At 42.8% G+C, this 20,902-nt stretch overlaps 1 protein-coding gene across 3 annotated transcripts in view; it reads right to left on the bottom strand.

The window, feature by feature from the left end:
- The window catches only part of MME (membrane metalloendopeptidase), a 47,432-nt gene that overhangs the window by 4,275 nt on the left and 22,255 nt on the right, over positions 1 to 20,902 (bottom strand). For all 3 annotated transcript variants that reach the window (XM_026854761.1, XM_026854759.1, XM_026854760.1), the window contains exons 11-20: positions 19,134 to 19,270; positions 18,945 to 19,038; positions 15,936 to 16,064; positions 14,933 to 15,031; positions 12,989 to 13,069; positions 11,974 to 12,077; positions 9,434 to 9,492; positions 4,323 to 4,442; positions 3,607 to 3,740; positions 2,633 to 2,698 (exon numbers count right to left, since the gene is read on the bottom strand). In XM_026854761.1, coding sequence (XP_026710562.1) covers positions 2,633 to 2,698; positions 3,607 to 3,740; positions 4,323 to 4,442; positions 9,434 to 9,492; positions 11,974 to 12,077; positions 12,989 to 13,069; positions 14,933 to 15,031; positions 15,936 to 16,064; positions 18,945 to 19,038; positions 19,134 to 19,270 — 1,023 coding nt within the window. The remainder of the gene's footprint in view (positions 1 to 2,632; positions 2,699 to 3,606; positions 3,741 to 4,322; positions 4,443 to 9,433; positions 9,493 to 11,973; positions 12,078 to 12,988; positions 13,070 to 14,932; positions 15,032 to 15,935; positions 16,065 to 18,944; positions 19,039 to 19,133; positions 19,271 to 20,902) is intronic.

Below are 20,902 nucleotides of genomic sequence, written 5' to 3'. Positions count from 1 at the left end.
CTGCGTTCTGAAATACAGTAGCTACAGAGAGTTAGTACTGTTCTTCAGCAAGCATTATACTTAATATATTGAATTCCACTGGACCGTTACCTAGCAAATCCTTTCACAATTAATGACTGCCCAAACCAAGGTGGTTGTGTGTTAAAAAGGGAGAATGCATTCTGCAATGGAAACGCTGTGGGGTGGGTGCAGTGAGGCACCAGCACGCTCAGTGCCAAACCTCGGGCCTGCATCTGCTCGCACAAATGCTCCACGAGATGATCACGATGTGATCAGGAGATTCAGTCCTCCCCCATTTGTCCACCTTTCCCTCTTCCTCCTCTTCATTCCCTTAGACTTGAGAGATCTGGTGTCAAAAGCTTCAGCTGTGGCAAAAAATCCTTCTTCACTCTGATTCGACAGAACAGGTGTATCTGCTGTCCTGCTTAGAGTTTGCTTTTCTCTTGAATATTTATTATATAAATGTATTTCATATTTTTTTGCCAACTGTTTGGTTAGAGCCTAAAATACCACACTCAGGGTAAGATAGGCTTTCCCTGTACGCAACACAGGGTTCCTGGGTTTTACTCAGCAAAACTGATTCTGCAGGAAGAAGACATTAAATAAGTGATAAAATTAATGTTGCGTTATGAAAAGTAGATTTTTTTCATTCTGGTTTTGTTCTTATTTTTAAGCAAATTGCAGACGACTTTAAAACCCTTCCATAGTAAGAACAGCTGCTTTCATGTTTCTCATGAAGACCACGTGTCAACCAGTGTGCTGTCAGTACATCGTTACTGATAGAAGGAAGCTGGTGGACGGGAGAAATGTTGTAGCTGAAGTCAGTGCCAAGGGACCGCAGAGCGCAGCCGATCCGCCGCACGGGGCCGAGCTGCGGGGTGGGTGCTTAACGGGACTCCCGGAGAGGCCCCGGGGGTTTCGGTGGAGAACAGCCTGAACGAGGGCCAGCGCTGCCCAGGGCTGCAGAAAAAGGCAAGTGTCATGCTGGGATGTATAAACAGGAGCGTCTTATGTAAGAGCCATGAAGTAATCCTTCCACTCTACTTGGCACCGGGCAGGTCTCAGCTGGAGCCCTCTGTCCAGTTTTGGGCACTGCACTTCAAGAAAGATGTGGACTGACTGGAGAGAGTCCAGAGGAAAGCAGCAAGAATGAGCAGAGGTCTAGCAAACATGACCTATGAGGAAAGATTGAAAGAATTGGGTTTGTTTAGTCTAAAGAAGAGAAGTCTGGGCCTTCAAGTATGTAACGGCCTTCAAATACGTAAAAGGTCACACAGAAGAAAGGAGCAGATTGCTCTCTGTACCGCTGGGGAAAGCAAAGGCGTGATGGCACTCGACCTGCAGCAAGGAGGTGGCAGAACTTCCCTTACGGTACGTTGGGATGATACAGAACTGGTTGATTCTACCTGCCAGGAGGTGGGGGGGTGGGGTGGCCTAGACGACCTCTCAGGATTCCTTTTGGACCGTTTTTTACTATTTATATGATGTCATAATAATTATAAATATCAAATTCTTTTTTTTGTAAGACTTTTGACCTTTTAGTTTTTTTTCTGGCTACTCCCATTCCTTACAGAAAGAGTATCCCCTTTCGTGGGTTTGTACTGGGGTTTTTTTAAATGCACAGACGTTCAGTAATTGATCAGACTAATCTCATGTGCCATTCTGGCGCCTTTTAGGCTTCCAAATCATCCTTCATGCTCTCATTAATGATTGTATTTGCCCTCAAACGTGTATTTCCCGGGGTAAGTGTTGGTGACAGCTTCCTTTGCAGAAGCTGGGATGAGAGCTTGGCCCCTGCGGGCTGGGACTCGCTGCGCAGTGCCAGTGGCCAGTTGTCAGCGTTGGAGGTTTTGCTGCAGAACCAGGTGTCGAGGGAAGGAGAGAGGTTCCCTTACCAAGGCTTGCAGCCATCAGGACTGCAAGAGAAGTTCATAGAGAAGCTGACGCGCTCCTCACCCCGCATTGGCAAAGTGAAGACCTCTGCTGCTTTCACTTTCACAGTTGGCCAGTCTGAGGGGTTAAGTACCTGCTTCAGGAAGAGGATGAAAGGAAAGGCAAAAGGCAAACCAGCTCCCGTGGCGGGCTTAGTGCAGGGAGTCCAGGCGTCACGGGCAGCTGGATACCTGTACAGGGGACCCAGGTCGCTCGTACAAGGCAATATTTTTGAGTGGTTTTTTGAACAGTGAATAGTGTTCCATGTAGGCAGAGGCTGTTTGGGGGTAGAGCTTAGAAAAAAAGTCACTCTGTCCCTCCTTCCTGGCATAAAAAAGCTGGTGATGACAGAGGCAGGCAGCTGCTCACCGTCATCAGTTTAGTTAGGTGATGGTCCAAGTGTGAGTCATTCAATGTTTTCATTCTACAAATTCCCTATTCACAATAGGAAAAAAATAAAAATAAAAAATAGAAGTCATCTGAAAAAGAGCACACTAGGAACAGATAATATGTATCAGGAAATAATTAATAGAATGAAATACAACAGCTTGTCAATAGTTTTAACCCACACCTTGGTGACACAGTAGGTACGGTCCTGTCCCTAACACAAAAAAATGATGCTTTTTCTTCCAAGGCTCTGAAATGAATTTTCTTAGTCTGTGATGGTTTCAGCTAAAATACAAAAATGGATACTTCTTACCTTATATGCTTGTCTCACCCCCCCATTATCAGCAATGTTTTCTCCTAGTGTGTTGATTCCGCTCAGCTGTAAAACAGAAAGGCATAGTTTTCTGAAAAGAAGAACTTATCCAGGACCCGTAATGTCAAACTCTGTGTGTTTTTTGCTTTTTAAAGGCGAGAATTCCCTTAAAATCTGAAGTTTTAGCAGAAGATTATGTTAATGCCTCTGAAAAGTCTGCCTCGCTTGCCTCAAAATCCATGTGTATACTGTTGTTTTCCCTGATCCTCTTCCTTCCCTTACGGCTTTCTAGGCTCTCAGATCTCTTTTAGCCAGATTTTCTGAAGTGTATTTTCATTCATTCTTCCTCTTTGCTCCACGTCTTTAACTGGAACTGTAGTAAGAAGCTGTGGGTTAGAGGAAGTGGGCAGAACCTGTCTGTATGGTCGACAAAGCAAGTAACGATCCAAACTCCAAATCACTGGAACTGTCGGTTAACAGACATCAGCAAGTCTGCTAGAACGTATTTTCCTGTGTATTAGGCAAGTTAGGTGGCTCTTGGGTAGCAAGATATGTATCTCTGTAGCTGGTATAGTGTTTGTTAAGTCAGTGAAGTGTCACTAAAGATGCTGAAACTTTGGTAACGGAGAATCTTAATTTTTTTTAAAAAAAATTAATTTTCACCTTTAGCCTAAGATATTAGGCTGTGCTATTCAAATCTGCAAAACTTAAAATCATCCTCAGATTGAATTTAATGTGTTAAAAATACGGTGGAAAAATATGTTGAAATTTTCTTCTCTACACAGTCAGTGTATGTGGGGAGTTTTTACCACTATCTCTAATTTTAAGACTTTTTTTTTTTTGGTGGGTAGAGGTGACAGTGTTGGCCATAAGCCAGGACAGCGTTCACATTAAGAGTCTGCACGTTTAGGATGTAAGGTTTTGTTCTTCCGTATTAAAAATAACAGTGGTAGTTGCAAATAAATATGACATACGTGCTGTCCACCTGCTAGGTCCCACGAAAAGTTTCCGTACTGGTACACCATACACTGGGATAGCTCCTTAAAATTGCGTGCTGATTCTTCAGTCCACCAGTCTACAAGGTCTCCATTCTCATTAAAATTTCTGCCTGTAACAATATGTTAACAGAATTACGTATGCAGGAAGAGACGGGTTTGATGCAGTAAGGAGGGTAGCAAATGGGTACAGTCACCCATGCCAAAAAATCACTGTAATGAGGCAGTCAATACAGAGGATGCTCTTTATTTGTCTTTTTTTTTTTTTTTTTGGCTAAGACAGCCATATTTCAGCAGAGGGGAAAACCAAATTAATTCAGGCTGAATCAGAAGCTAGGATTAAGTCTCTTTTAGGAAGCCTGGTGTGGTTCTGACAGGTGACTCTGCTGCATTAATCATAGGGCAGGTCTGGAAGGGAACGGTGTGGCTGGGCAGCAGGTCCGATAGCCAGAGCCTTGAGGTCACACCTCTGCCAGCCCAGTGACCCGCCCTCCTCACACTTACATCTAGATTAGGATGGGTTTTGCTGTAGGCTTTGGGAAAAGCAAGCAACCAGCGACCTTGTTAAAAGCCCTTGTGTGCCGCAGACGCCTGTGCCGGGCTGTTGCTGCAGCTGAGCAGGTACAGGAGCAAGATTCGTTGCTTCGTGCTTTTGGGAATCATTGTAAGTTTTGTACCTAGACACTGTGTCTTACCATTGTCATCAAATCCGTGTGTGATTTCGTGGCCGATGACCATGCCTATGCCGCCGTAATTCAGAGATTTGGGCTGGGACGCGCTGAAGAACGGCGGCTGCAAAATGCCAGCAGGGAAGACTGCAAAAAAAACCCCACAAGACAATTAGGGCCCAGCCTCATTAAGTTATCTGTGCAGTGTGAACGGGCCATTTTTATGGGCTTCAACCAGTGTCCTGCTGCTCCCTCAGATTTACCTTCAGCAGAAAGTGAACGGACACAAGGTCATAGCTGCAGAAAAGTAGGAGCATGTCCCTCTTCAGACACTTGCAAAATCACAATCAGCTTTTGCTTTGTTATTATTTTACTTTGCAAAAAAAGCAGTTTACTTTTGTAAATTCCAGCGCTTTGCATTCTCAGAGCCCTGTATCGTTGTTAAATAAACCTCACAACATCATGGGAAGTGGGGAGGGTGTTCCACTAGAACTGTAACTTGTTTGGTCATTGCCCCCGCCACAAATCAGTCTGAGAGAGGAATTTATTCTTCCACAGAAAATATCAGTAACTTCCACTGGAATCAGTAAAAATAGGCCAAGCTGGTGATGAGTGAACTGGAACAAAGCAGTTCTTTTCACCCACTTCTGTGCTCGTTTTTCTAGGCTTTTAAGAAAGAAGTCAGTAAAAAAAAAATAATTGTGTTGCAATTGTGATCTTTTTATACATGAAGAATTAAAAGAAGTTCTATAACATACTCAGTTACACTTCATATCTCACGCAGGCCTTTTCCCTGTGCTTTACCCTGTTGCAGCAATATGAATTCTCACTGTAAATGAGATGTAGCTACAAAACTTGAACAAAACCGAGGAACTGGATGACAGTTTTCACACAACAAAAGAAAGAAAACAGATACTTCTTGCGTTTCAGCATAAATCCAGTATGGTTTTAGAAGTTTCTTTCAAGAGGAGAAAGAACCATGGGAAAATTAAAAAATACTGAACGGGTTAGGGAAAAACCTCTTCCCGCTGTTGTGTGTGAAGTGCTGCCTACTGTCACAGTAGTTCTGTGGCACTGTTAGCTTGGTATGGAATGAAATATCCAAATGCTCTGATGCTATTACCAGAAATGTTGATAGTAGACAGTGGAAATGCCTGCCTGGGTGACGGGCAGCAGGAGCCAACCCTGCTGCCGCCAGGAGGGATGTGCCCGGTGCCCCTGGCCTCTGACCTCCCAGCAGGAACTCGCCTGGGCTCAGCCTTGCTGCTTGGCACCACGGGACCATCTTCCCTCCCTGAAGGCAGACGGTTCCCCAGGACTTTCAGTTCAGCTTAACACCTTGTCACCTCATCCATTTTTAGAGTAAAATGCCAGAATTCATAGATCTTACTTATTTTTAACTCCACCTTTCTGAAAGCAGCTCATTCTGTGACTTTTGTTACATCATACAGGTCTGAAGTGGGCAGAGTGCACAGGTGCTTCTCCCCCAGTGGGAGACGTTTCAAGTGAAGATCTAAAGGAGAGAAGCACAGCTGCCTTGGGGTCTGGAGGGCAGAGTGCACTTCTCAGCTGTGTGAACAGCCAAGGCACGTAAAGGCAGAAAGTATTTCCCTCCGGTCTGGGCAGCCCTGGTGAAAAGAAAACACGCTGCTCTTCTCCTGGGACGTGGCTGAGAACAGCGCTGCCTTTACCAGGATGGGCTGTGCTGCAGAGGCCCCCCCAGGGCAATGCTGCGGCCCTGCCGGGGCCCGGAGGGAGCTGGAGCCTAAAGAACACATGGTGGGTGACCTTTCTAGCAGCAGCTCAGCTGATTTTTTTGAGGTTGAGAGGCTTTCTTATGATCAGTGCTGCTGCTGCTGGAACAGTGAACACCAGACCATATTAAAATGTAATAATAGATCTCTAAATTTCCTAAACATCATCCACAGAACTCCTCTTTAGAGGGGATGTTTTATTTTGTAAAAGCATAATTCAGACATCACTCTAAAGATCAGACTGCTTTAATTATCCTGTGGCATGCCATAGCTAAAGGATGATGTAAGAATTTGTAGTTCCTATTAACTGCCAGTCACTAGTTTCAGTCTCCCAAATCATGATTCTTTTTCTGTGAATTACTGAGCAAAGGTATTTTAAACAAAGCCTCCTGGGCAGATTCTTGTGCTAAATGGTCAGTAATGAGCTCAGTGCTCCTTTAGCTTTACCACCTGCCAAACTGTCTTGCCATCCCTACCCAAGCGCAGGACGGGTGAGTCAGCAGAGTTTTGTCTCTGTGAAGTGTGTTGTGGATCTCACGATGCTACTTCGTGTTTAACCTTCAGAGCCCACTGCAAAGCCAGAACAGTTTGGGTTAACCAGAAAAGTTCATGAGCCTTGGCAAACACCACCAAAGTTTTGACTAGGACACGAAACCTAGATGTAGGTGAGTGTTGTAGCTGCTGAATTCCTACACAAACAGCACCGTTTGCAGTGGGCTGTTTCCTCTTGTCCTGTTTGTTTGACTGCGCCAATACCTGGAGTTTTCTCCGTGGCTGCCTCATTCTTGCCGGCACAATGCTGGGGCTGACACTGCTGTGGTCCCACCGTGCCCAAACCAGTGTGCTCTGGGATTCCAGAAGTGCAAGTTATTGCAAAGGCACAGGCGGCTCGTAGAAGTCAGGATCATGTTTGCAGAAGTCTGCTTAACAGATCACCTGACTCAGTAAAATCTGAAAATCTAGGACCGTGGGACTTTTTTTATCTTCTTCAATTCTTCACTGAGGACAGAAATAATTAAAAAGGAAAAATGCTTTTGGAAAGCTTGGCTTAGTTTTTTGTTTTCTTCCCTTACAAACCTGATGCTATTCCTTTAAACCTGCACTCTCAGAGCAAGACTTACGTATTGGAGGTGCTAAATGAACTTTTTTTTTTTTCCACAGAAGACACCGATTGTGAAAATGTTGGTGTGCTGTATTAACACACCCTGTGAAAAGCGGGAGAAAACTGCCTGCACTTGCCTAGCGCAGCTGCGCTGGGAGCTGAGCCGCAGGGCTTTGTGCCGCGTGATACGCCCGTACCTGGGCCCAGAGTGAAGCTGCCCCTGACTTCTGGGCTCCTGCAGCAGTCTTGCAGGTCAGTGACACTGGTTTTGACACCGGTGTTATAAGAGCCCGGTGGAAGAGGGTACGTGATGTTTATCACCTTAATGGTTCGTTTGATAAAAGTCATGGGTCTATGTCAGAAGCCATTACTGATGACTGAAAACAAGGGCTAATTTCATCCCTGGCAATGAAAATAACATCCCCACCAAATATTTTCTTTGGGAGCCTCTTAAATAAGTAAGAAACAATATTGCTTCATTTCTGTGCAGAGCCTGCGGGACAAGGTGTTTCATTTTTTGAGAGACTTGTTTTCAGGAGTTACATGTGGATCCATAGCACCTCACTAATGGCTTAGAAAGGACACGGCAATTTATGACATGTGGGTAATAGCAATATTTGCAGAATGGGTATGATGAATATTGAGAGGCATAATTAATGTTGTAAAATGTTTTGTGACCCCCGAAAGGCCGCACCACTGTGAAGAGCTGGTACGGTTCAGATGATGAGAAACCTCAGAGCTTCCATGCAGTTCTAATCTTTAGCTATAATGGATTTATTTTTTTTATTATTTCTTTAAAAGCATTTTAATGCTTTCTCTTTTAAGTTATTTTTAACCATTGGTGGTTTTGGGTAAGCTGGCCTTAGAAACATTTATAATCAAAAGCATTATGGAAACTATTTTGTTGTACTGAACTTTTCTCTTACTTTTAAAATTGTATTTTTTTCCTTGGTTTAATCTACCAGGTTTCCATTTTCATTCTTCCAAGACAAACCAAGCAGAATTAAATGACAGGTCAGACAGGGAGCTGGAAGTCATCTGGCAGACTTTAAATCATAAGGACAGGAATTAAGGATGACTCAAAATTCCTTAAGCTTTTCTTAAGTCATGTGTGAGAGAATGTATGTTAGGGCTTGGCGTTTAAGATAGCTAACACTTAAGCCTTGCAATTTAAATGGCACTACTTAAAGTAATAGTAGTATGGAGCTCTCGTGCTGTGGTTCATAATTAGGTCCTGAAGTGCTATAGATAAGATAGCTGGTGAGAGGTTTTCTGACTTCTTTGTCTTTTGGGAAGTGCTGGTTTCAGCGAGCCCCTAATGCTTTGTTCCAATTGCCATGATCATTTTTACGTGCAGAAGGTGGTGACAGAGCCGTGTAGGGTTTCTGCCTGCCTGGGACCTGAGGCAGCTCTGTCCCAGGGACCGGAGGCTCCCGGAGCAGCTCCCTGAGCTCCCGGGCCTGTGCCACGGGGCACACGCTGGCTCAGCGCAGCGCAGGGGAGGCCGACGGCTGCAGCCTGTCTCCTAAGCATTGATCTTACACCCGCGAGTGGGAACGTGTGGAGATGAGGAAACGGAAGCTGAGAATAAGCTGGGGTTTGCACTATTATTTCAGCGTTATTTCATCATCAAATGCAGAACATTTGTTGCCTTGATAATACCACACTTGTTTGGGGCTGGTCTCACTCTGTAATTCTCCTTAAGGAAAGCAAAGCATAGTGCTTGGTGAGACCAAGGGTGGGGCTCTGTGATTCTGGCCTGTCACGTGAAATGTTACGGGATTCTGGGCACTTTGCTCAGTGGCTGGTGTGTTCGTTAGCCAGCAGGATGGAACAGCAGCCTTCCCAAAGCTGTACTGGAGAGGCTTCTGCAAAGGGCTCCTGGGGGGGCTGTAAGGAATGGAAGCCACCTGCACTCAGTGGCAGGAAGCTCCACGATTTTCTTTTAGTCAGTGTTTCCTTCAGGTAAAATTGGTCCTGTGCTCTCTATTCACCCTTTAAAACCCAAAAGGCTGGGGCCACCAAATTTACTTGATGATTAAACTTTTAGCTACTCCACACTGCTGTTCTTCTCATGGCTGAATCCCAAGCCTCTGTCCCGGTTCTGCACAAAGGCAGTTCAGAACACGAGGAGATGAAAACACTGTGAATGAAACCTCTGATTTTGCTGCACTGAAGTGCTTCTGCAATGCTCATAAGATTGTTTCACTTCTTGATTTTAAAAATACACATATAAATAATTTGGCTGTTAAATCTGTATCAGTTAGAAAGTTAAACCTTACCTATTTGATTTCTGCTTGCTGAATAAAAAGCGTTGACAACAGCAGCTCCACTTATCCACCTAGTAACAACAGAAGAATAAATGTTAGAATTTCAGTCCTTAATGGCAGAGTTAATGATTACTGGAACAAACCTAGAAGATGAATTACAGAATCACAGAGTAATGGAGGTTGGAAGGTACTTCTGGAGATCAAGTCCAACGCCCCAGTGCGCTCAGCCTCTCATCACATGTCAGACACTCCAGTCCCTTAATCGCTTCAGTAGCTCTTTCCCTTTGTTATCCAAACTGATTAACAACGATACTTAGGTTTTGTTTCTATTTCCACCCATACTGCAGCATTATAAAAAAAATTTCCCCTATAAATAAACTGAAACACAGAACATGAGGTTATGATGGTATCTTAAACGTCTGGGAATAGTGGAACTTTTTTTAAGACTGCTCGCTTAAAAGGATTTCGGGGTCACTTCTCATTACCGTGTATCCAGCTGTCTCAAATAGCAGAACATTATGAGTACAACATTTGAGACTATTACAATTTCTTCCTTAACACAATTTCTTGAGGAATGAAGGTGCGTGCAAAGGTCATCGTGAGCTCTTGTGGCAGAGGCACAGCTTGATTCACAGTCCTGTGGTTTAATTTAACTAATACCTACTTTCCTCGATGAAAGCGCTCAGCGTTACTTTTGGGTCCACAGAAATAATGAGTTTTAACTCTTTTTTCCTAGTTTACAATTTTATTAGCTTTCCTCAGTGATCACCTGATGAAATTCCTAGAATGACAAGCAGGGCTAGTGTTTGGATGGGGGTCATGGCTGTACACGTTCAATAACACTTCACAAAAGATGTCAGAGAACATGAGATAATGGTGCTACAAAATAAGATAGGTAGGCCTTACACAGCTGTTGTGAAGTTGTATTTGCTGGGTCTGTGCTCTCCAGGTGAAACTAATCTCTGTGATAAATGAGTGATTTGGTAACGATTGCATATGCCAATCACAAGCAAAGCAAAGTATACTAACAGTGGCTATTGCTTGATTAAGTGAAAATTAATTTGCAGAATAAATTATAACTGTCAGAGGATAATCAGTTGTGGTTCACTTTAGGTAATCTCTGAATGCAATTAAACTTATGGTAGTCACTCCTAACTAATACGCACCTGTGACAACGAAATGGGAGTTGTGTTAAATCGAGCTGAAGGAACTGAACAAGCCAAACCTAAACACAGCTTGAAGTTAAAATAGAGCGGAACTGAGGTGGCTGCTAGGTGGACCATAAACTTTCAGTTAATGATATGTAAATACAGAACAGCAAAAGCAACATTGGAACTATTTATCCACAACAATGACTATAGCTCTGGAAAGCTATGACATAGTACTTGGGACGTTCATGGTGGTCATTCCAGAGGTGTGAAGTATATATTCACCTTCTGATGAATAGATGTGAGAGCTTGAAGATGCAAGATGACTGATTAGAAAGAGTCTGAACAGAGTCTGATTTTTTTTTTTCTTAAAAAATTCTGGAACATTGTGAAAATGATAAAGTAATTAAAAATAGAAACGTAGAATCATAGAATAATGTAGGTAAAAAGGATCTCCAGAAGTCACACGGCCCACGTGAAGCTAACCAGATCAGTTGCTCAGAAGCTTGTCCGTTGCTGATTTGAGTACCTCCAAGGATGAGATTGGGAGATCTCACAACCTCTCTGCGTCTTGTTTGACCCCCCGCATGGTGAAGAGTTTTTCCTAACATCTAGTCAGACTTTTGCATGTTCCAGCTTGTGTCTCTTCCCACCTGTCCTATCACGGTGCATCTCCAGACATCAGGCTTCTCTGTACCGCCTCCCATTAGGTAGTTGAAGTCAGCACTAAGAGCTGCCCGTAGTATTTTCTTTTTCAGGCTGTACAAAGCTAGTTCTCTTACCCTCCCCTCAACGTAAACCCAGCTTGGCAGCCCTTATTCAAGTGAACAGTCTTGCAAAGTTAGCGAAGCCTGTGGTGACCACAGTCATTTTTCTGCTTTGGTTTAAACTGACTTCCAAATGGGTCAGCGCTGAGACAGGAGGAGTAGCCAGTACAGCTCTAGGGAATGTGCCACATCAGTCTTTTGGTGCATCTACATTCTACATTAATACTTTAATTTAGAGCGGGAGCACATTTCTGAAGTAAATTCCTGCTCATCCTCATTTAATCTGCTTTCTCTTTTCTCATGCAGTCTCTGAGCAAGAGAAATGAAATTCTCGGGGATGAAATTCATCTTTCAGATGAACTTAATTAAAAAGCTGCTCTCCAGGAGTCCACTTAATCCACTCCGGGAGCTGAGACCAGACTAGACCTGCTCCAGAACACTTAACCTTGTACACCATCTCCCAGTTTCTTTGCCCTACTTGCAGCCTTTGAGGAACGAGCAATGCCCTCTCCCCTGCCCGCTTCACGGAGGAAGAAGTGCAGCAGGAAGGTCATTAAATCATCACTGACAACCCTCCAAGTACTTCCTCCAGTGGAAACTGGGTGAAAGACTATACACAGTATTTTTAAATACTTACTCCTCTTTGTCCACCTTTTCTCTGAGTTTTTTCAACCTTTTCTTCTGGGTAAATACTAAGTTTTGAATAATGTTTTCAAAGTATTCTTCTTCTTTGTAGTTCAACTAAAAAGAAAGAGGGAAAAGTACTTAGTGGTGGTGTTACTGATTTGCAATAGAAATCACATGGATCTGGAAAATCTAGTCTTCAGCGTGATGAGCTAAGCAACGCATTGTTTGATCTACAATTAGAACTTGGTTTGCAGTGCTCTGCTACATCACAGAGCTGATATTGTAGCTGGATATAGGTTAGCAGCTGTATATTTTTTTTTTCAGAGATCTTTATTCCCTCTTTTTATATATATTTTGAGTGGAGTTCAGCATTTGTGGGTTTTGACCCTAACCTCTGGGAGGTGCCAGCTTGGTAAGCTGCAATTCCACCCCAGAAAGAACACATGAATAAGGCTCAAATGGTGTTTTAAAACACATACTTTGGTTATATGTCCCTGTTTTTCAAAATTAAAACTTAGACTTCTAAGACATGTTCTGCCTGAACATACTCAATACACGAATGGAATTGCTCCTACAAATGAACCTACAGGGTGAAAGAATGCTGGGGTCACATTGTGCAGTGAAGAAGCTCAGATGCGGTTTAAATCACACTTCAGGGAGTAATTCCAACCCATGGATAGAGAGGCACAGTTAGGAAGCTACGGGTACCTGCATCCGCTTAACCAGTGGTATGCCAATCCGTAGCGGATTTAGAAATACTGAACACCGTTGGCTCCATGTTTTATTCCAGCACAATTCCTCTAGAATCTGTACCTTCCCTTGAAATACCACCAAACACGTACCACCACCTGCACTAGATCAGCTGTACCACCCTGGCTTCCCACACAGCCTTATGTGCAGCCATGCAGCTGAGCACAGGGCTGAGTTCTTCTCTGCACATGCATCTGGTTTGGCTGTGAAGGCAAGTTCACAATTTCTTCACTTAAGACCCATTTCTGATTATAGCACCCGTTGTGGATACTCACCTCCTGGTACTCGCTGTTCAGCTTATTGTCATCAGTCACGATCTCATCTGGATAACCAATCCTCTCTCTAATTGCTGTTGCCTAGGGACAAGATAATTTGATATGCAGAGCAAATCCAGCCATATTTTTAAATCAATCATAAATTATCTAATGAATGCTGTGTGGAAGCAACTGCAGAAACCCCAGTATGTTCATTATATATAGCTTTTGTTTACATTTTCTAATTAATCAAAAGCACTGTAAAATTTGTGGTTAATTATAAAAGTATGTTCTGTTCCTTCCTTTGTGAGTAAACTTGCAGAGATGTGCACAAGGCAGCCAAACACGACTCAGCTATGCTTTTGAGTTGAAAGGCTGGTTTAAACAAATAGTAGAAATCCTGAAATATTTGACGTATTTTACAGCATCCAAAACAGAAATAAGATTATTAACTGGATGTTTTTTTAACTTCAGCACATTATAGGAAAACACATTTTACAGATTTCCAGAAATGTGTACAGTTTGACTTGAGTTTGGGGCTGTATCCGTATTTCATAACTAGCTCCCACTTCTACATTGGAGTAAAATACTTTTTTTAAAAAAATGTTCCCAAATTTTGACAATTTAAGTCCTGAACAAAGTTTTTCAAACCAACCCTTACTCAGTGTCCTCTGATAGCTAAATATTGCTTTGTATTTGATGGCAACGTCAGGAGTAATTAAAAAAAACATAGAACAAATGATTCTTTAGCAATTCTTTCTACCATTTCCATATATATTCATCTTAATAAATTTAGCAGTAAAATCACATTATTTATACAAATAATTTTGTGATGTAGGCTATTCCCACAAACAACTGAGCATTATAGGCAACACACGGAGCATGTGTAGGTTTCTGATCCTAGCTTTTCAGGCAGTTTGCATGTCATTTTGGCAAATAAATTGTTCATAACAGTGGAAGTATCGCCTAGACTTTGTACATACACTGTCTGTGTCTCATCATAGTAGGGAAATGTTTTGGGTTTTCGGTTTGCTGCCTGCCTTACGCTGCCTTTCCTGGTCTGAAGTTCCTGTGTGGTTGGATCTGATCAGTGTGTACCTACAGCAACAGCACTAGGAAGGCACATCAGCACCAGTTCAACAACTGTACCTGTGCTGTCTGAGCACACCAGAATCAGTATAAGCCCACTGGATGCTGTGACTGTCTCAGCAATCTGTTGCATTTGTAGCTTTTTGCAGGCTATATAGTCTAGAATTGTTTGATAAACCGCTAATATTTGGATAGTTATTTTAAATGTTTTTTTTCTAACCAAGAATCTGGAGGAAAATCTAGGTCCTACTTTATAATTAATAAGCCCATTATATTTTCCAAGATTTTCTAATATTAAATTTTATTTTAAAATTATAATCAAAAATACAGAATTGAAGATTCGTTATTATCTCTACCATTTAACAAAACAGAGATGTAATAAATACTTCTTTCAGTTGCTTCACTCCCAGTTCAGGGCTCTCTACAGTTGATTTCTGTTACTCCAGAATTACATGAACTGTCTGAAGCTGCGTCTTCCCGGGAAAGAGAACTCACTGATGCCGTCCAGCCTGTGGTTCGACTTTTGTTCTTGGCCTATTGCTCCTAAGAGCTGGTCAAAGCACCACAAGTCATTCCTTCTCATTTTCAGTATTACTTCCTGGTAGATATTCATTATCTAGCCCCTTAATCACCAGTTTGCCTGGAAGGTCTTAACCTTGTACATATATTCTTCCTATTTTGTGTGCTTATCCCCACAGAGGCCCCTTCCCGTGTAACCTGGATCTCCTACAGGAAGTCTCTGAGCTGCTGTGCTGATAGGAACACAGATATAAGTTGGTTTGTATATATAAAATAGTGATAGATGTTACGCTTTTTTTTTTTTCAAGAAAAACAATTGAAATGCTGATTTTTATAGAAACACAAGATTTAACTTACTTTTTGTTCTGCTTTCTTTTTGGTTTCTGCATCCATCCAGGTAAGTTCATCTAAAGTTTTTATAAAAACATCACGTATATCTGCAATCATTTCCTCAACCTTGGAAAAAACATCAGAATGTTATAAATCCATGTAAAATGATCCATTTTTCCACACTTATAGTTTGTTTATTACAGACTTGGATCTCCTGCACCAGCTGCTTGAGCATATGCTCTTTATGGGCCACGCTCAGAGCCTGGCGCTCAAGTTAAGTAGAATGTTTAGCCTGTCCTGTGAGAGGAAAGGGGATGGCCCTGAGTCATGGGGCAATGCAATTTAGTTATTCAGGTTACAGAAAACCTGAGAGATGACCGTCCGTTGGATGTTGTGCATCTGATCAAATTATGGTGTACATGTCAACCCCCCAAAAAATGGTGTATCTTAAGCCTGGATTACAGTAGGACCAATAGGCATTAACTAAGGCTTAATTTCGGGTTAATTTTCAGCAATTTTGTGTGTGACTGAAGACAAACAGCAGCAGCCGATTGTGCCTGCGCCCCACGTTGGCAGGATGTGATGTAGTGCCAGTCTGGAAGAACCCGCAGCGAGGGTCCCGTCGGTAAGTGCCGCTCCCCGGCGTCGGGGCTGGCTCGCGCGGCCCGTGGCCACCTGCCCGCGGGGAGAGGCTGGAGCTCACGGAAGGGGTGGAGCAGGCAGGTGCCTCCCCCCCTCCAGGTGCCCACATGCCATCTCTGTGTTTCGGGTGTTGTTTCCCACTGGTGGCCTGCTGGAAGGCAGGCTGGTGCAAGGCCAGTAACACCATGGACTTCGGAGCAAAGGAGCGACTCTCCCAGCACCGACATGCTTGCTGCTCCGCAGCGGACCCTGAAACATCGGGGGCCTAGGCAGTGACCTGCTGTCGAGAAAAGGTTAATCAAAAGTGATCAAAGCTGTGTAAAGAACAGCGTGGTGACAGTAAGTGAGGCTTAGATGGCACACGGGCTGAGGTTGCTAAAAGCTTTACCACGTGTTTACTGTCTCCAGCAAACGCCTCCTCCACGTACAGCCGCCCCACCGCGCTCTCCATGTTGCCGTTGACGTAGTTTGCGCAGCGACGCCAAACAGCAGTTTCTGACGTTGTGCCGTAAAGTGCCTGCGAAGCAGAAACGTCAGGTAAAAGAGTGACACCAGGCCCTGAGTGAAATGAAGGAGAACGGCGAGTGCCTGGCGGATGTGTGTTTCAGAGGAGCCCAGTCGCCCTGAAACACCTGCATTTAATTCACATCTGGGTTTGGGGCAGGTAGGTGTGATGGGAACAGCTGTCACAGGCTGAGGAAATACAAGAATCAGTAGCAATGTTCTTTATCCTTGCAAAACACGAAAAGTAGAGAGGAACTTTAAAAGCTGGGGATGGGAGAGGTTAAAGAGAACTACCCTGACACAAAGCTTTCGCTGTTACAGGGATCCGTATTGCAGGTCCAGCTCTGACAGGGCCATGGTGATTACGCAGCAGGTTAATTTCTGCAGTGGGAAGATTGTGTTTTCTACCCAACCCGCAGCTTCTGTCAGAGCCTCCCACCTTCAGGAGTCTGCAAAGTAGAAGCTCATCTACTCTGTGTGATGTTGCTACAAGGTATGCAAGGATTTTGTCATGATAATGAGTAAATATGTGATAAAGCTGAGTGGATAATACAATAGTGTGACTCCTGAACGCAAGGAATACAGCAGACAGTGTCACCACAGGGCAGCTCTCTGAAATCACACTCTATAATGAAGTTTATATTCATTAATGAAGCAGTTACACATCTCTTCAGAGGTACAGATCAGTGACTTCTGGTGTTAAAAGCTCTGTAACTGCTACACCTTGAACTGCAGTACTAGGAAAACGTTTCTTTTCACCCTAAAGCATTAGGCACACAGGAATGGTGTTTTGAAAATGTTACCAGCACAGCACAGCACAGAGGAGTCTACTGCAGGTCTCCCTGAAGAGCCTGAAGAGTGATGCTGGAGCTTTCTGTAACTCCTTACTGACAAATAGCTGAATAGACTAGAAAAATCTGCCCGTCCTTCATCTGTTTCTCTCCTAGATCCCCCCCCCACACAAACAGGCGGCTCAGTAGTCATCTGCTTACATGGCAAAAGCTTATATAGGAAAAGTAAATACAACCCCTCTCCCCCGGAACTTAAAGCAAAACTAGTAATGAACATTAGCAGTACTGAATTTAATTAAAATAATAACTAACTCAGAATGACTATGCAATGAAGATTCTGTTAGATCCCTTTGTGCTGCTCAGGCTTACCCTAGGCAGTCATTGGCCCCTTGGGTAGAGGCTGCTCGAGCCCGTGGGGGACCTGCATCAGGCCAGGATTGCCCTTCCCTTTTTAAGAGAGCCTAGTGTCACCAGAGGTGCACAAGAAAACCAAAGCGGTGCTTTCTACAGCAACAGAAACTTACCCGCTTATTAGTAAAAATAACATGCAGTTAAAATGCATTACTGTGCTGTTGTATCTGAAATTACACCTGATCTCTTGGGGCATAAATTCTCAACTACAACATTGTAGGGAACAGGTTTTTTTCTGTTTAAAGAAATCTTGCAAGAAAAGAAAGATACTGATGCTTTTTTTTTTTGGTGGGAGTAATTGTATCCTGAGGATACAGTTGCAATAGCTGTGCACCCCCACACCTGGGCTTCCTGACAGTCCATCGGCTGGAAGGGCACAATTTTGAAGAAATGTTACAGGGAAAACTGACAATTTGACCTTGAGATGGAGAACCAAAGGTAAGTGGTCGAGAGTGGCAGCACAGCCCCTCAGCAACACGTGAGGCCTGTCTGCATGTGCAGTCTGGTCACGTCAGCGAGGTCTGTTTGCTGATTCCTTAAGGAATTGGTTGCAGATCCAGTGATCTTTCTGCTAGGACTCTGGCACTTTCTGTAGCACATTTTGAGCAATCTGTATTTAAAGCAAAGTTTTGAATAAGTGACCAATTAGCCACACAACCCAGAAAAAAACCAATGGTATGGGAGACTTGTGGAATGACGTAACTGTCCTCACGTTTACATCTGAAAGCAAACTTAACAAGACAAATGCTAATCTATTTGCACTGCATTTGGTGTGAGAAGCTCCAGCTATACTGTAGCACGTGTTATTAATTAGCAGACAATGGTATGTTTTTATACACAGACTATGGTAAAATCTTTTTCTGTTGTTCTTTCAAACTTTGGCATTTTTCAAAATGAAAATTCCTCAGTGAAGTCCTAAGGTGTTGTGGGTGATGACTTTAGTTTAGAGAGTGCAAAGTGTAGTATTCCCTGATGATGTAGACTAAGCAAATATGAAGCTTTATATTACAATAGTTTCAAACTTTAAAGACTAGGAGAAAAAGCCAAATAATCAATGAGTAAGACTGCCCTGTTCAGAAAGATAAAACTGACCAGACACAGTCTCCTTAAAAAGCTCCATATGTGTGTTAAAGTATTTCTTTTGTATTTCTTTTGTCACTAGCAGATATAACAAAATGGCATTAACCTTTTTTAATGGAGCTGAGCAAACTTTAAGAGTATGAAGTTCTACTGTGGAAATACAAAGGACTTCTCCAATCTGTTTGTGAAACTGCTCAGCATTTCCTTGAAAGCACTAAAATATCTGCAGGATCAAATGTTTCAAAATCAAGATCAGGCCCATAATGTTTGACTTTGAATGTATTACTCTGGATGCTGAAGAGCTTGTACCAAATCAAACAGAACTGTAGAATAATCATTTTCAAATCAATGGGACTGTTCTGTTATCAAAGTGGGGATTAATTTAGGTTCAGAAAAACACAGAGACCAAGGATCAGAACAGTACTTGTCAAATCCACTCCAGCTATCAAGCACATACCGTATAAATTACGTGTACGCTCCCGAAGCTTCAGCAAACACATCTAGCTTTTCTGGGCAAAATTCAAAAGACATTACATTTTTATATACTACAAGTACATTTAAAAATCCACACAGATCATCTTTACAACTTAAAAAGGGATTAATTTCTGCACCTTACGAAAAGCATTCCTTGTGTCCTTGTAGTTACGGCTGAGGCTGTTGACAAGATCCATTACAAATCGCCAGGTCATGTAATTCTGAAGATCTCTGGTTAACAAAAAAAACAATAACGAGCTGGTAATGTTTTTAGGCTTTTTAAGTTTGTTGGAAATAAAATGCAAATTACATACCTACATACCTACCTGGGAGTGTATTTATTAAGAATAGACTTCAGCCTGATAAGGTATTCTGGATCATAAACAATGACATGTTCGGTGTTCTCAACATTAATCTGTACAGTTGACATTATATCATTTATGAATTTTGACCAGTTGAATGCCTGGAAAATCAATATGCGTTATTATATGGTTAAATCACACAGGAACAGTATTTAGCTGGTTTTTTTCCAGTTTAAGTATGTTTGCCTAACACAAATGCTCTGCCTTTACTTTTCCTACTAGCTGCACTACTTGTAAGTGGAGCCATATCCGAGATAATTTATATCCTACAATCCTATTAGAATAGGGTGGTATTTAGCAGAAAAGGTCGAGACGTTGTTTTGATTTCAGACTAACACAATTTAAAGTGTTATGACCTCTTTCTTTTAGCCTGGAAAAGCAGAAACAGTATATTAAGTAAAATTTCAGTTGCCTTTTGGCTGTATTTGGCTAAAAACCTGATTTTCAGTACAGTCTGTCTCTGTACCTATGGGGTGGTAAGATTTGTGGTATACTTGGCAATCCATGCTGAAGCATATGGTAAGGACTTGTTCTGAGGTACACTGAAGTCCATAAAAGGATTTATTTTAATAGGCTTTAAAACAGAGACACTAAATCCACTATCTGTAATGAATTTTCCTCTGCATGCCACCGTACCAGGTACTGGAGAAGCAGCCGATTCGACAGCAGGCCAGTCTGCAGCATGCTGTGACAGACAAGTCTCAGACAAAGGTCAGAGTTCTTGTTCTTTTCTGTCTCTCCAGTCCTAAATGCCCATTTTCTTTCATGAGGGGCCCACAGAACTTGCATGACCCAGTACCCATGAAGGCATTTTCTGTTAAGTTTTCATTCTGTCGTGTCTGTCTAGCCTGAAGAGAGCATTATTTTAGTGAGTGGGCACTCTGAACTGGAAACTCTTACAAGTTTGCTGATAAGAATTTCCCTTTGGTAAGTCTTTGGTCGGGAATATCACGTGCCTCAGACAGCAGATGGGGAAAGGCCTGACTGGAGACCCGGGTCTGCTCTGGCCTCCTGCGAGCAGAGCCGGGGTCTGGCGAAGGGGCCCAGAGCAACAGAGTAGTACTAACGGGAGGTTGTAACCTCTGCGTGCCCCCTAGCCAGCAAGGTCACACCTCCAGCTGATGTCACGGGAAGTATTTGCACAAGCATGCAGCGTGTTACTTGTCCTGCTCTGTACGATACCAGCTGAGAGCGCTCCTTCGGCTCAGACACTGCAGTCTGCACAGGGTTACGTCTTCCTTCAATCCCTCTGTTCACTTCTTGAGTAAATGACACTGATGTTACAGCTAACTCTACATACACTGCTTCAGATTCTCCACGTTGGCCCAAGGTTTCCTAATCCGTGGCCGCTGTGGATCACTGCTTGACTGAGAAAATGATTCAGAGCAGATGAAAATGATCATCAAAACCCTTAGAGCTACTCAGTGCTTTTACCACACTGGTTAGGTGCTCAGTTTAGTAATGAAAAGGAAGGCATTACATTTAAGAAAAGCAAATAATCTTTGTACTTTTTTTTTTTCATTGATTTTTAAAATTTTTGTTGTGCCTATTACTTTGAAAAGTATTGGTGATTTTTCCTAGTCTGTATCTTCTGAGAGGAAAGTTTTATTGGAAGAGGTAATGTCTTTCATCAGACAAATTATTGTGGCTGAGGAAAGCAGATAAGCTTTCAGGAATAGAATCACTTCAGGTTTGAAAGAGAAGCAGCAAACTTCAAGCTAATCTTAGGAATA

Source organism: Athene cunicularia, assembly GCF_003259725.1.
Source record: "Athene cunicularia isolate RWA chromosome 9 unlocalized genomic scaffold, athCun1 chr9_part1, whole genome shotgun sequence".
NCBI classification, from domain to species: domain Eukaryota; kingdom Metazoa; phylum Chordata; class Aves; order Strigiformes; family Strigidae; genus Athene; species Athene cunicularia.
The sequence above is the reverse complement of the archived record's forward strand: the minus strand, read 5'-3'. Positions and strand labels throughout refer to the sequence as shown.